This window comes from Alligator sinensis, unplaced genomic scaffold (assembly GCF_000455745.1).
Source record: "Alligator sinensis unplaced genomic scaffold, ASM45574v1 scaffold1354_1, whole genome shotgun sequence".
NCBI classification, from domain to species: Eukaryota; Metazoa; Chordata; order Crocodylia; family Alligatoridae; genus Alligator; species Alligator sinensis.
The window spans coordinates 1,431,448-1,445,655 of NW_005842344.1; the positions used below are offsets into that span (position 1 = coordinate 1,431,448).

Consider the following 14,208-nt stretch of genomic DNA (forward strand, 5'->3'; position numbering starts at 1 on the left):
CCCCAAACAATCAAAGTACACCAAAAATCTTGGACAACGTGATTTAATAATTTTTGTCAGCAGACTTGCTGGGTAACAGACATCACTTACTTTGGAATACATGCATCCACACTTAGTATTCTGCCTCATCATCCATCTCTCCCCCATACTGTCTTCTAGACACACCTTTATGTTAGCACTGTGACAAACATCAGCAGGACTCTTTTCTGAGATAAGTCCTCCTTTAATATAAAGCTACATTACTCAGGGGAATTTGGTTGATTTTTTTTTAATAATATATGCAACAGAATATGAGGGTTACAGTTGCTGAGTTATCCTCTCACCCTTGAGACAGGGCTCAGGACATTTAATAGGGCAGTGCAGGCATCCATCTGTGGGCAGAAACATTCAGTCTTCAAATCTGCCAATATAACAACTGTCAGGTTTACCATCACACCAGAAATAAAGGTGTTTGGAAGTCCTTTTTGAAGAGAACCCTGCTATAATTATTTGTTGAACATTTTCTAGAACAGAAGCAACTCAGCTCTATCTTCAAAAACAACAGCAGTATGTAAAAAAACCAAACATACAAAATAAAGAAACACACACGAACCCAGGCAGGGGATCTGCCCTGACCATGTAACATTCTGTGGCAGTGTGTGTCAACAAGCTTAGAATAAAGAACCGGGTAACTACTTAAATGGAAAAAAGACAGGGAAAGAAAACAACTTTTCCAGACAAGCTGGAGCAAGTTTAAAGTTCTTTAACGTGCATGTTGAAAAAATGAGAAAATTTATATGAAACTAACCTGGGTGATAGGGATGCAGTTTCTGATTGTTATCCACTGAGATGCTAATAGATTGGAAAGAATCAAGAAGGACCTGAATTATTCTAATGATCAAGTGTCTTCCTACTGAGGTTTTCTTTTAACCATATTGTTTTTGACCTTCTCAATGTAAATTGAAGTCTCAGCTTGTTTAATCCAAGTTTTAATTTTCTTTTTCCTTTGATAATATCAAAGCCAAGCAAGCATTGTGCTAGCTGGCACGAATTGTTTAAATGCCTCAGCTTTGCAATCTCTGCTAGCCACTAGCATTCATTTTGATTCTGCAGCGATGGCCACAGACATTTTTTCTTGACATCTCTCACCTTGGACGTAACATAGCAGTTCTAGTATTTGTATGTTTAAAACTGTGCACAATCCCACCACTTCAAGTTGTCAAAGATTACATGACCTAAACATCTGAAATAAAACCAACTTTTATTCTGAATCTATGACAATTTTTTGATCCATCTTTAAGTCGTTGCAAGCTCATACAGCCTTAATTAAAGAAATCATCACCCAGAAGATGGATTTTTGAGCGGAATAAATATCCTGGGTTAGCACAACTAAGAATGCTTAGCAGTCATTTCAGTGGCACCATCATTTTCCCTGTTTTTAATATGATTCTGCTAATGGCTTTACAGATGGCATTAGTATTCTTTTGAAAGTTTGGACGCTGGAAACTCTGACATTTGACTATAAAGAGATTCAGTCTGCATGCCTGGCTTCTCAGGAAAACCTGCTACTCCCAACACAATCAACATTTAGCAGCAAAATTAATGTGCTCTAAGAATGATATAAACATCTACCCAATCTGTACTAATGGTCCAAACACTGCTTGTTGAACATAGTAAATAACCAATTCCTTCTCCTCAGTTCAAGTTTGCTGAAATAATACATCTGGAAACAAGAGTCTGCAGTCTTCAATACAGTAAAGATTTCTGCAAACAAATTTTAGGCCTGAAGTACAGTTGTCTATGTCGGGTACAAAAATTCTTATTGTGTTCGGAGCTGATAGTCTGCAAGAAAGAGGGAGAAGAAAAACAAAACAAAACACAGTAGAACTCATTAGCTCATCTTTCATTGCCAAACAAAAATAATTACATCAGACCACGTATATTTAGGAAATGCTAATGCTAAAGTAAAACAGAGTTCAGTCAAGTTAAAAAAAAAAAAATATAAAGAATTGTTTCCAAAGTTGCATCTGGAAGAGAAGCGTTTTGCTCCTTCACTGTTAAACAAGTAACAGGTAAGAGTAACTTTTGTTCACCCAAACTGACTGTCCAACTGACTCAGCAGCTTCAGTATTAACAGTGACACTGTCAGCTTTGAGAGACATACTTCAAAAGACAATTATCAACTTCAAATGGCAGAACCCTTTCTTTAGCTGCAAAATACTCAATTTGCTCATCAATGTACAGCCATCACTAGCACTTCCATAACAGCAACAATAGGGTGTTTAGAAAGAGGCATGTATTTTTAAAAGGATTTATAGCAGTAGTGCATGGAATGATTTCACACTGAAAAGTGAGAGCAGTCTAGAGCAGGGGTGGCTAACCTGTGGCAACATGTCACAAGTAGCACAGACAGCCTGTGTGTGGGGCACATGGCAGATTGGGGTGGGGGCAGGCAGAACAGTGGCAGATTGGCCAGGGAGCACAAAGCAGAGAAGCAGATTGGCCAGGGGAAGGGGACTGGAGTGGCACTCAGGGAGGGCGCAGAGCCCGATTTATGGCATGCCTGCCAAAAGGGTTGGCTTCCAGTAGTCTATAGGCATGATGCAGACGATTACTGAGAGAACAAACATGAGTGCTTGTGCAGCAATGATGTAAGAAAATAATGTGTAAATTCAGCGTTTACAGATGATATCTTTTAAAGTTACCTCCATTTTGGGTGATATAGCGAACCCATGGTAAAGCCTGATACCCACTCTTCTCGATGATCTTTAAGTAGCGGACCTTTAAATAAATAAAAACAAGCCACTCAGCACCTTATGCAACTTTTTTACTGGAGCCCACAACATTTTAACTGAGGACATATTAAACAAAAGCTTTGGACATAATTATGGATGGGAAGCAGCAGTCAAAGAGTGAGTAAAATGCCAGGATATATAGAAAAAGGACAGAAATAACACCACCACAAATATTCAAGGTGGGAGCACAACTTCATGTGCTGTTTTGGTCACCACCTGTATTTTTTTTTAAAAAGGCATTCCTCTTGGAACTGCCAGGGAAGCAAGAGTTGAGGATGAAAATCAGACGAACCGAACTGTTTCCATACAAGGAATAGAAAAGAAAATTGTTTAGAGGAGACAAACAAAAGGCAATATAAGAGAGAGGTGTATAATACAGTGAGCAGTGTACACAAAGCCAGTCAGAGGCTTTCTTAGCCTTCTTTTGAAACAGTAGGGGAGACTTTCAGCAAAAACACAAAGATGAGTTTCAAGAAAAGATAACAAGAAATGTTCTTTTTCCTAGTTTCTTAAGCAAACATAAGATTCAATTAAGAGGCTAGTAGAACTAAGGTAAACAAAGCCTCACCATCAGCTTTGGGCTTTACTACCCAGGTAGCATTACCCAGCAGCTAAATGACCAAAAAGATTAATCATTTAATTTTCTAGAAGTTCTATTTTTTGTTACAAACCTGGATTCCTGAAGTGGTAAAATATGGAATTTCAAACTTGACACTAATGGGTGGTTTGCCTTCTTTATCTTCAGCTTCAACACTTGGAAGCCCAAAGTGAGCTCGCATTAGATATTCCTTTCCCCCCTGCCAAAAAGTAAAGTGAAAAAGTCAGTCATTTCAAAAGAAAACATTTTTGGGAAAACAAATGTGCTTCTGGTATGGCAAAGCTCTCCAGCTATAAATATGGAGTGATTACACATTTGCTTAAAAAAAAAAAAAAAGTTCTTACAAGTTGAGCTCCAGATCAGATTATGGACAAACTAGAAAAAAAACCTATGGCTCCAAATGTCATACCACAACCCCAGCCCCTTTTAAAGACAAAGGGAGCTAGGTCATTTTTTTGTTGTTATTATACATAAAATTGTTACGGGAAACTGTACTTGTATCCCTTTAGTGTTTGGAAGGGATTACTGCCAATGGTTCATATAGAGACTCAAGATGTGACAGTTATAATTACTTTAGTGATTGAACCTTATTTTCTTCTCACAACAGATATGATGAATGGCAAGTGAAGGACAACAGAAGTAGGTGAGAACATAAACTAGAGAGTAATTCAGATCTAAACGTGAAATGCAGGATTTGCTTACAGAATTACCTCTAAGTATCTGTGGTCTTAAATTTCAATACTTCATTGAGAACAGGGGGGAAAACGGCCAGTATTACGTGTGCAATGTTAGGATTGTGCGTTAAGCAAATTTTAATCAAGTTCTAGATTTCTTAAATAGATTCATTTTCATTAAAAGCTACAATGCTGAGGTGTTCAGTGATTAGCAGAGCTATTATAATATTGCTGCTTACTGGAAAAGATTTAATGGACCACACAATTTCACTGTTCTCTGGAACCCATTTGACACTTCCCACTGTGGTTTTAAACTTTGGTGAGTCTGCATCATTTGGAACTGGAATGTGAATCTCCACGTTGTTGGCAGTAGATCTGCGCTTGAATTGACTCTTTGCCTAAGAAAGTGAGAGGTAATTTTTTTATTTTTTGTTTAGTATTCATACTCCCCAACCTCCCTCCCTGGTCTTCCAATTTTCATATTTAACAAAATCTTATCTAAAGACCTTGGAGCTAGAAAATGCCCTGTTTGTCAGGAGGGTTTTAGAAGATTCACATACAGAAGTATAATACAGAAATCAGAACCAACTTTCAAATCAAACATGCAAAACATGATATCCTGCGATTTTAAGACACTTCTATAAAACTGTAGATTTTAAATGCTTCTGTGAACACTCATGCTGTCACTTTAATCCATCCAACACAAAGCTAAGAACTACTTCCCAGAAAACAAACATATTAAAAAAACGAAACATTTAAGTAACAGAATTCAGGGGCTGAAGGTGAAGATACACATTCAGAGGCCTTTAACCTTGATCATGTACTCTATGCGACTGTGGGAATGTTTTTCAATCACAGACTCAATCCAGATCAGTGGTTTTACCTGTTGGAAAACAAACAAGTTTTTATAGAGATGAGAAAAAAGTAGTTATGGTACATCAGCTTCCAAAAATGTTAGATAGGAAACATCTAATTAATACACATTTTGCTTTGGCTAGACCCAGGCACTAAAAATAAAGTTCTATACATGTGATTCAGAAATACAAATGAGAAAACATCAAGTTTTGACTACAAAAACAAGATGCCAAAAACAAAAGAACAACAAAAATCACCCTGAAGTTTTAAGATTTAAATTTAGTCTCAGAAACATTCTCAAATGACAGAAACATCCAATGTCTCCCAGAACAAAATGTAATAATTGAAAGCATTAGGAACTCAATGCAATAGGCTAAAAAATAGCCACCAGCTTTGGCTTTAAAATATTCTGTTAAATTTCAGTAATTCATTCATGTCACATCATCACTAATAATCTTTTCAGTTCACCAGTTTGCTGTCTCTTGCCATAGCATTGCACATTCTGGGCTTGCCACATACAGGTATGTGATCAACCAGTTTCGTTCTTGGATGTTACCTTTTCTTATTGATGAAGCAGACTTCCTTATCTCCATAACAGTATGACCAGGAGAAGAGGGGTCAGTGTGACCAGACAGGCCGATTACAATGTTTTGCTCTGAACAGGTTAACATACAAGTGACTTTAAAGGTTTTATAACTAAAAAAAGAAGCGTTTATATGGCAAGCAAGGATGCAAAGCCCGGAGTTTGGGAGCAGAGGCAGAGAAGTATTAACCTGGCTCTTGGCAGTGATGCCTGACACCTCTCGCAGAAAGGCCCTGTTCTCACTTCACCCACTTGCCCCTGCCTCCATTCCAGTGCCTACCTTGATGGAGCACTGCAGGCTTGCATCTCACACAGCTGCTGCCCATGCCACTTGTGGCATGTGTGATGGCCATGCCTGCACTAGGTGGCAGTAGTAAACATAGAGATTTTACTATATCAGTATTTTTTAATGTGCTATACCTCCTTCTCAAAGCACCCGACTAAAATCTAGGTGACAGTTACTTTTTCTCTACCCAATACATTAAGATCAGCTGCATTTACAATTATGATGACAGTAAACACATACACGTAGAGACCAACACGGTAGACTAGAACTGCTCCACCAACCGTGAAGGAATCTTGTTTGCAGTTCAAATAAATATTTCTATAAAGGGGATTTTACAAACGAGTTCCATCCTTTCAGCTGCTATGACAAGCACACCCTATTGCACTGTGGGCAAGTAACAGTATCTTGAGCAAATAAAACTAAAAGGAAATATTTTAGTGTCAAAATGAAGTTGCATTTTGATTCAGAGTGGCAATTCTTGTAACTGTAACTGTTTTGCTAGCATTTAAGAACACATATTTATTGTTAAGTTATTCATCCTAAATCTGTTATTTCTCCCAAATATGTAAGCGTGAAACTTCACTGTTTTCAGGGCAATTAAAAAAAAGGATGAGAGAGATTCTGGAAAACCTTTTTCCAGTTTTGCCTGCAATTCAATACATTTTTGCTTTGAATCTGTTACACTTACATGAGTGTTAAGACGATAAGACATGAGTTCAAACTCCCCATCAGGTGGGATGAAAGAAATTGTCCGGTCATTTTCAAAGCGAGAGAGACGGACACACTGGTGAAACTTTACATCTTCCAATTCCACTGACTTGCTTTTGCCACCTATCAGAAAACATAAATACTAATTTGTTTAACACGACAACTTAAAGGCCTACATCCAAAGTCCAAACACAGCTCCTTATGAAAAACTGAAATACTCTACTGTAATATTCCCCACATGAACTAGGACTACTTTAACTCACCACTGAAAATTTAGAATTACACACATATGGGCCTGAGCAGGACACAAGGGAATCCTGAAGGTAATAAGATAAAATGTGATGTTCTGTTTTTGCTCAGTGTACACACACAGCTTGGAATTCCAGTCTTGAAGGGAAGAAATGCATTACAAGTCCAAAAGAATACATTTCCCCGCTGGATGTTACATGGGGCAGGGTGCTGTTGCTAATACCACTTTATCTATCTTGGTTGACTTAAGACTTTTCTATATTTGAGTACCCCTTGAATTCCCCTTTACCTACCTCTTCTCTTGCTCATAGTCTATGAATACATGCCTGCAGTTTACATCTCAATCTGCCAAAGCCTAAATTTTAAATAGAGGTTTATAACCATCAAGAAATGAGGATCATGATGTATTTAAGCGGCAATACTAAATCATTTAATGTAATAAACTATTACAAATTTATTATTCCTAATATTGCAATGTAAATTATGGTCAACAATAAGTAGAACATAGAAAACTTGTAGACTAAAGTGAGTAATATCCTTGAAATGAGGTTTGCTCAAACACATGGCCTCGACAACAGAAACCTTACAAAAACTACAGCTAAGACAGATCTAGGAGAATTGCTTAATTAAACAGTATGAGGTACTTTGGGCCCAAAGCGAGTGAATGTGGTAAAACTTCATTTACATTCCCCCTTCCAATTGTTGAAGCTGAAAAATGTCTCTGAACTAATAAAACATTAAAAGAGCTCCTGCTATGAAACAGACAATTCTCTACTCCCAAGTCTTCACCAACCTGTGGCAGGCGTGCCACAACTGGTATGGGCAGTGGGTCTGGCATGCAGCAGACTGGGGAGGGGATGGGCAACACAACAGCAAACAGAGAGGAGGGAGCAAAAAGCAGAGCAGCAAATAGGGCAAAGGAAGGGGATTGGGTTGGCACTTGGGGAGAATATGGGGGCTAAAAACGGGTGGCCCCCACTGCTTGACTCCTATACAGGAAAGCAACATGACACACCATTAAAGAACAAATGCTTTTACCTGAAATGATACAACACTTGATCTTAGCCCTATACACATCAGAAGGGTAATAAACCAGGTAATACTGGTGCTATTTGAGACACCGCATACATACTCACGTCCTGTGTTATCAAAGAGTACTTTATCATTTAAACCAAGGCGAAGTTCTGGCATTCCGGAAAGAAAGACCCTCATTTTAATGGATCCAACTATCTCACTCCGTAATACATTGCCATTGGCACTAACCTAAAGAGCAAAGAGAGGTGGAGTTATTCTGATAAATCATTATTGCTTGAAAATAAATGTCAAATGCACGCAGCCCCACATCCCAGATGAGTAGTGTGAGGCCGGCTGGCAGGCTGGAGGAGCCACCGGAAGGAATGTTGAGGAAGGGGGCGGGCCTGTGGGCCTGACCCGGCATGTGCCATACACCAGGTGGGTCCAATCAGACCCGGGGCAGCACCACAGGACAGATGGCAGACCTCTGGAGACTGAACGTTTGATACCCCGAATTGAAGGATAGTACAGTACATGAAACAGATTCTACTACACACACCACTTGTAATAAAAAACGTTTCACATCACAGCCAACACAAATTATTTTTGAAATGCACAGAATGCTAGCATCTTCTCCTTGATCTTGGCGCTCGTGATTTCTCATTTAAAAAAAAAAATCCAGAATTCTCTCCCTCTTCAAAGTCATTCTATAAGAATGATACAGTTAAGATTTATGCATAAAGGGGGATTAGGTAGTTCAGTCTGGAAGTTACCAGACAAATGGAAATCCCATAAAAAATATCACTGAGATTCATAAGAATTATTAGATACAACTATTTATGCCATTGACTTTATTGGATGCTCAACCTTAGTGACATATTTAATTAAGTATTAAATAATTAAATATTAAATAATTAAAAAGTGATTTCAATTGTGATAGTATAAACAGATGCATATAATCTCAATTGTTCCATCTTTTGTATTTGCATGTTATAGCTCTTTACACTGTTTACTACTATATTTCTCATTAAAAAATATAAAAGGTATAGCGGAAGTAAAATATAAACCCACCAAAAGGTTAACAGATTCTATAACGTCCAGAAACACCTCATTTTTCCTATATTTTATCCCCTCTGACCTCCAAGAAACAGCATTGGTAACAGTGGCAGGTGGACGTGGAGCTCCAGTTTCAAGTTTGTGGCCTTCCTGAGTGATGTACCTTCCATCACAGAAGTTGAGTGAAAGATATGAAAAATACATTTTGTAATCTTCACAACTAGTATAGCAACACTGATATCAGCATGTAAACTATAAACAAGGGAAAACTAGAAGAAGAGATCAACTTTTTTGGGGGGGCCCAGCTCCTGTCATTTTACGTGCTTGTTTATTTTCTGGTAAGATGCTGCAGTTATCTTTCAACAAAAACCATAAGACTAACAAGTTTCCTCAGCCACCTGGGGGTTAAGGAAAGTGAACAAATTAATCTTTCAACTTCCTAAGCCATGGGAAAATGAGGCCTTTCTCAGATCATTCAGGCCAACATTTGTATGCTCCTAAATATTTTTAAAGCATCTACCATATTGACATTTAAGTACCAGTACACAGATACTTACTCTTGTAAAATTTTACTATCAGTGGTTTGGGGATAACCAAAATCCATTAGCTCATCTAGCAATTCATAAATAATAACAAAGTTATCCCGAATGCTTTCTTCTTCCAACTCCTTGAAATATTCTGAAAATACCTGAAATGTTCAAGTTAGAAAAGAGTAAAGTCCTAGATCTTCAATTATATGCATTTAAAACAGTGGTTTCCAAACGAGTGTACATGTAGATATGCAGCTATTTGCCAAGTGGTACGTGTACAATTTCTTAATAATGGTGGCAGAGCTTTTGATTGTTCAACACACAGCCAATACAAATGCATGCTGCACCTTGACATCGGTGAATATGCAGAGATGCAATGAGGACAGGGGGCACAGGCTGCAGTTCTTTGGTTTTTGTTTTGTTTTTTTAAAGGTAAAGGGGTACAGGGACAAAATCCTTGAAAACCACTGCCTTAAAACTTAACAGAAGGGGCTTATTATAAATGATACCAGAAAGTTAAATTCAATTCACATTACTTACAAACCTCCATAACACAGCAGAACAAAGTTCTGATTGGACATTACACAGAATTATGGCCACTGGAACCTGAAATCCCAAGTTGCCTGACATTCAAGGTGTCTATTTAATACTTCCACTTTTTTTTTTTTTTTTTTTTAAGTCATAGAAAATGAGGGTTGGAAGGGGCCTCAGGAAGTCATTGAATCCAACCCCTTGCTCAGAGCGGGACCATCCAACTATCGTCTTGGGCAAAGCTTTGTCTAGACCCAGGTATGGAGATTCCACCTCTTTGTGGTAACTTGCTCCAGTGCTCTACTACCCTGCTAGTGAGAAAGTTCTTCCCGATATCTAACCTCAACTTCTCTTGCTGCAACTGGAGCCCATTACTCCTTGTTCTGTCATCTGCCCGCACTGAGAACAGGCCAGCTTCACCCTCTTTGCACCCCCCCGTGCAGGGAGTTGAAGGCTGCTTTTAAATCCCCTCTCAGTCTTCTCTTCTTCAGACTGAATAAGCCCAGTTCCCTCAGCCTCATTGCTTAGAATAATGCTTTTTATTTTAAAATCTTAAGACAGTTTGTTTGGACATAAATTACTACAGCTTCTGGAAATTCCTGAAATAATGCAATTCTGTCCCCCACAGAGCATGTCTCAACTAACAGACCATCTTCCCCACTGTTCTGCTGCTCTTAATGGTCCCTTACATTTATGTGTTTCAGAAATCTTCAGTTAACCAATGCCGCCGGAACAAAGATACAGTTACACCACAAAAGCCCTTTTTTCAACCTGCCCACTGAAGAGGAGTGCTTTCCCCAATTCACAGCAACTCTTTTATAGTAGTTGGAATGCTCCAGACTGAATGATGTGCATATTTATTAGTAATAAGAATGCATTTGACTTGGCTAATTAGTTTAACAATCCCTGAAAACTGAAGTGAACCATAACACGCAAGATAGATGCCTAGCTACAAAGGAAAACATTCTTCTTCCAGGAAACATGCCTTTCACCAAGAACCAGCCAACCAGGCACAGAGACTACATTGTCTCATACAACACTGATGAAGCACAATCAGTATCAGCCTTAGTCCAAAGGGACAGATACCTCAAAGTCACATGCCCAAGGAAGGTCAAAGAAATAAAGCTTACTTTTTTCCAAAACACATTCATAGGAAAATGACAAAATTTCCTCTTTAATAAAGTACAAATCCATCTTTCTTGACTTTCATTCTAAGCATCACATTCTTATTTTGACTCTTTCTACTAGCCTTTACTTGCACATGGCATTGATTTTAAAAGTCTCATCTAGAGGTGCACCAATATATTGGTGCCATATTGGATCAGCACCGATAAAAGGAAAATTAACATTATTGGCTAACGGCTCTTTGTGGCTGGTGCAGCCAGTAATGTTAATTGATAAATATAATATGCCTTCTGGCAGGGGCCCTCAGACTCTACGTGCATGCACCTGGCCAGGAATGCGGTTAGTGTGGAGAGCAGTGCCCTGCAGTAAGTCTGTGGGGGGGAAAGGGGTGTGGGGGAGGGAAGGCAGACTGGGGCCCCCTCGGTGAGGGAGGGAGTAGGGCAGGGGCTGGAGGGGCTGCCCCGCCAGGATGGTGAATGGGACCCTGGGGCCAGGCCAGGAAGTGTGACAGCTGTGGGCCGCTCATCCAGAGGGTGCGTGGGGGAGGAGGTGGTGGCTCCCCACTGCTGCATGCATGCTCAGGAGAGGCATGGGAGGGCATATGCTCCTCTGGATTTCTATGTGGGGTGGAGGCGGGCTGCCTGCTATGGACTCGGGGCTTTCTGCCCTGCTGCCTTTGTCCAGGGAGCTGCGCGCTAGCCATATGTCCCTTGCCCATCTCCCAGCAGTGGGGGCGGCAAGTTGTGCCTCCTGCTGCCAGGTGGTCAGGGAACGCGTGGCCAGTGCACAGCTCCTGGGGCAAAGGCAGCAGGGTAGAGAGCCCTGAGCCCACAGCAGGGAGCCCACCTCCACCCTACTCCTAAAAGCATCCCCACGCTTAAAAATGATGGCGGTGGCACTTGAACTAAAGCTCATTTAATAAGCTTTAGTTCAAGCACCCCTGCTGCCATTTTTAGGCACCGAGATGCTCATCCCCTGAATGAGCTGCCTGCAGCTCCATCCTGCTCACTGCCCCAGCCCCAGGGTCCTATTCATTGCCCTGCTTGGGCAGTGTTTCCAGCCCCAGCCTCTACCCCGCTGCCTCCCTCACTGTGGGGGCTTTGATCTGCCCCAACCCCTTCCCTCCACCATGTCCCTTTCCCTCCACAGACTTACCTGTCGGGAGCTGCTCTCGACACTGCCCAGCTGTGCTCCTGGAAATCGGTTATTGGATCGGTATCAGCCGATATGCCTGGTGAATAATCCCCTATTGGTACCGGCCAAGAAAATCTTTATCGGTGCACCCCTAGTCACATCCATATTTTCAAGGCTGATTGCAAGTAATTGTGCAACAATATTCCTGTATCTCCCACTTTTGGTTTCCTCTACAGTAACTGTTATGTTCGTTTCCTTCCCTGTTCCTGCCCCTTATATCCTTTTTCAGCTCACCGTGTCACTACATTTTTCTAATCTTTCCAATGCTAGTTGTGCATACAAAGCAGTTGTCCCGAAGATGACCTTTCTTTTGGGCTTCCCATTTTCCTTTCTGGGTATCTTTTAGATTATATGCTCTTTGAAATGAGGAAGGTATTGATTTTCGTTTTTGTCAAAGCCCTTCTGATGTGCAATAATAAAATATTAGTAGTTAATGCAAAAGGATCACCAAAATATAACCATAGCATAATTAGATGTACTATTTCTATGCAGCAGTAAGAATTCAAAGACCTCTAAAGCTGTAAACAACAATATGACTTCCCTGAAAGAACAATACTACTTTATCAATTGTGTACTCACTTGAACCACCTTATAGAGGAATGAAAACACCAGAGAGACACAAGCATTCTTCTTAGAAGTTGCAACAACTGAACAAAGTAAGTTTAGGCATGTTTGTTCAAAGTTCCCATTTTTTAAATTTTATTTTTAAATCCCTTTTCAAAAATGTTTACTAAGGCACTGTAGCTGACCCAGAAACTCAGGAAACCATTCATTAGGTATGCCATGTCATTTCTAAATGCTGAGCTACTGAAAAGCAAAGACAGGTAAGCATTGAGAAAATACTGGTTGCACTGGCACTTAAACGTATATATTTTTTGTTCATAGGGTATTTAATGGGAATTTGACCTTAACTGTTTTTTATCTCTGCAAAACCTTCCCCCCCCTTTTCCCCCGCCATGCTGACTTCCATTGTGAAAATTTACACGGTCAACATTTCCACCCTATTAAGTAGCCTATATTCCAAAGGATACGATATAAATTGTTATGTTTAATCCACATAAAACGAACTCCTCCATGAGCTAGAATGGGGGAAAGTGTTCCTTCTTCTTCCTTTTCCATAAGGATTGGCATAAAATGCTCAACCTCTGACATATCAACATCTCCACGGTAATTTCGACAGATGAGGACCTGCAACGGACGAGTACAATAGAGAACCAAACGGACAACACACCTGAAGTGGTCATCCGAATAACATACATGGCCTTTGGAAATGGAGGTCAACTAATTTGAGTGACTAAAATTGATACTTGTATGGTGGAAACACAAACCACTTGGTTATTTAAATTACAAAATGCTTGTGGAAATCTTTTATTTACAACACACTGTATTTGATACCAAGACAAGATTTTTTTTCCCATTTAACATGGGGAAAAAAACCTTATCTTGGGATCAACTATTGTGAGGGGGAGGCATGGAGGGAGAAGAGTAGGCGGCTGCTGTGGCTGCAACCCTGACTGGAGGTTGGGCAGAGCTGCAGCTGCTGTCTTCCCCCCGAATCGCCTTTGCTGCGGCAAGCTGTCCCCACTCCAGTCCGGGACGCCACGCATGGCCACGGCGCTCTTGTGCAGGGCTGGGGCCAAGCACCGTGCCCCAGGATGGAGCAGGGACAGCCCTCTGGAGCCAGGGTAAGCAGGGAGGGGTGGCCAGAAGGGAGCAAAGGCAGGGCCCCAAGGTGGTGGGAAGTGAGGTGGCGTGCCTGTGGGGAGCCTTTCGCCAGAAGGCGGCAGGCACAAAGGGATCAGGATGCAGGGGGTAAGGGGTGGTGGGGGTGAACGACCGGCAGCAGGAGGCAAGCTGCTCGAGTCCACCCCCGCTGGCTGCCCCCCACATCTGCTGCTGCAGCAGCTGGGTGGGGGAACAAGTTTGGGACGACTCTCCAATTAGATTGTATACGTGGACCGAGAAGTGTTCCACCGACGGAACGGCACTGCTCCGCCGTGAGGAGGGTGCGCGGACGCCCGGCAGCTAGCG

At 40.9% G+C, this 14,208-nt stretch overlaps 1 protein-coding gene across 1 annotated transcript; it reads right to left on the reverse strand.

Annotated features, from left to right (window-relative positions):
• Positions 1-27: 27 nt before the first annotated feature.
• AP1M1 (adaptor related protein complex 1 subunit mu 1) lies at positions 28-14,139 on the reverse strand. Its single transcript, XM_014522353.2, has 11 exons — positions 13,209-14,139; positions 12,757-12,824; positions 9,355-9,485; positions 8,813-8,960; positions 7,864-7,990; positions 6,459-6,601; positions 4,858-4,929; positions 4,286-4,444; positions 3,446-3,571; positions 2,685-2,760; positions 28-1,821 (listed from the first exon to the last, which is right to left on the reverse strand). Exons 1-11 carry the CDS (start codon positions 13,327-13,329, stop codon positions 1,799-1,801), a joined length of 1,194 nt encoding a protein of 397 aa, XP_014377839.1. The 5' UTR covers positions 13,330-14,139; the 3' UTR covers positions 28-1,798.
• Positions 14,140-14,208: the final 69 nt, after the last annotated feature.

Excerpts from the sequence above, each read along its gene's own strand:
- AP1M1 (XM_014522353.2), bottom strand. The coding sequence starts at position 13,329 with ATGTCAGAGGTTGAGCATTTTATGCCAATCCTTATGGAAAAGGAAGAA. Across the intron at positions 9,486-12,756 it reads TCCTCTATAAGGTGGTTCAA|GTATTTTCAGAATATTTCAA; the intron begins GTGAGTACACAA and ends TGAACATTTCAG. Across the intron at positions 2,761-3,445 it reads TTACCACTTCAGGAATCCAG|GTCCGCTACTTAAAGATCAT; the intron begins GTTTGTAACAAA and ends ATTTATTTAAAG.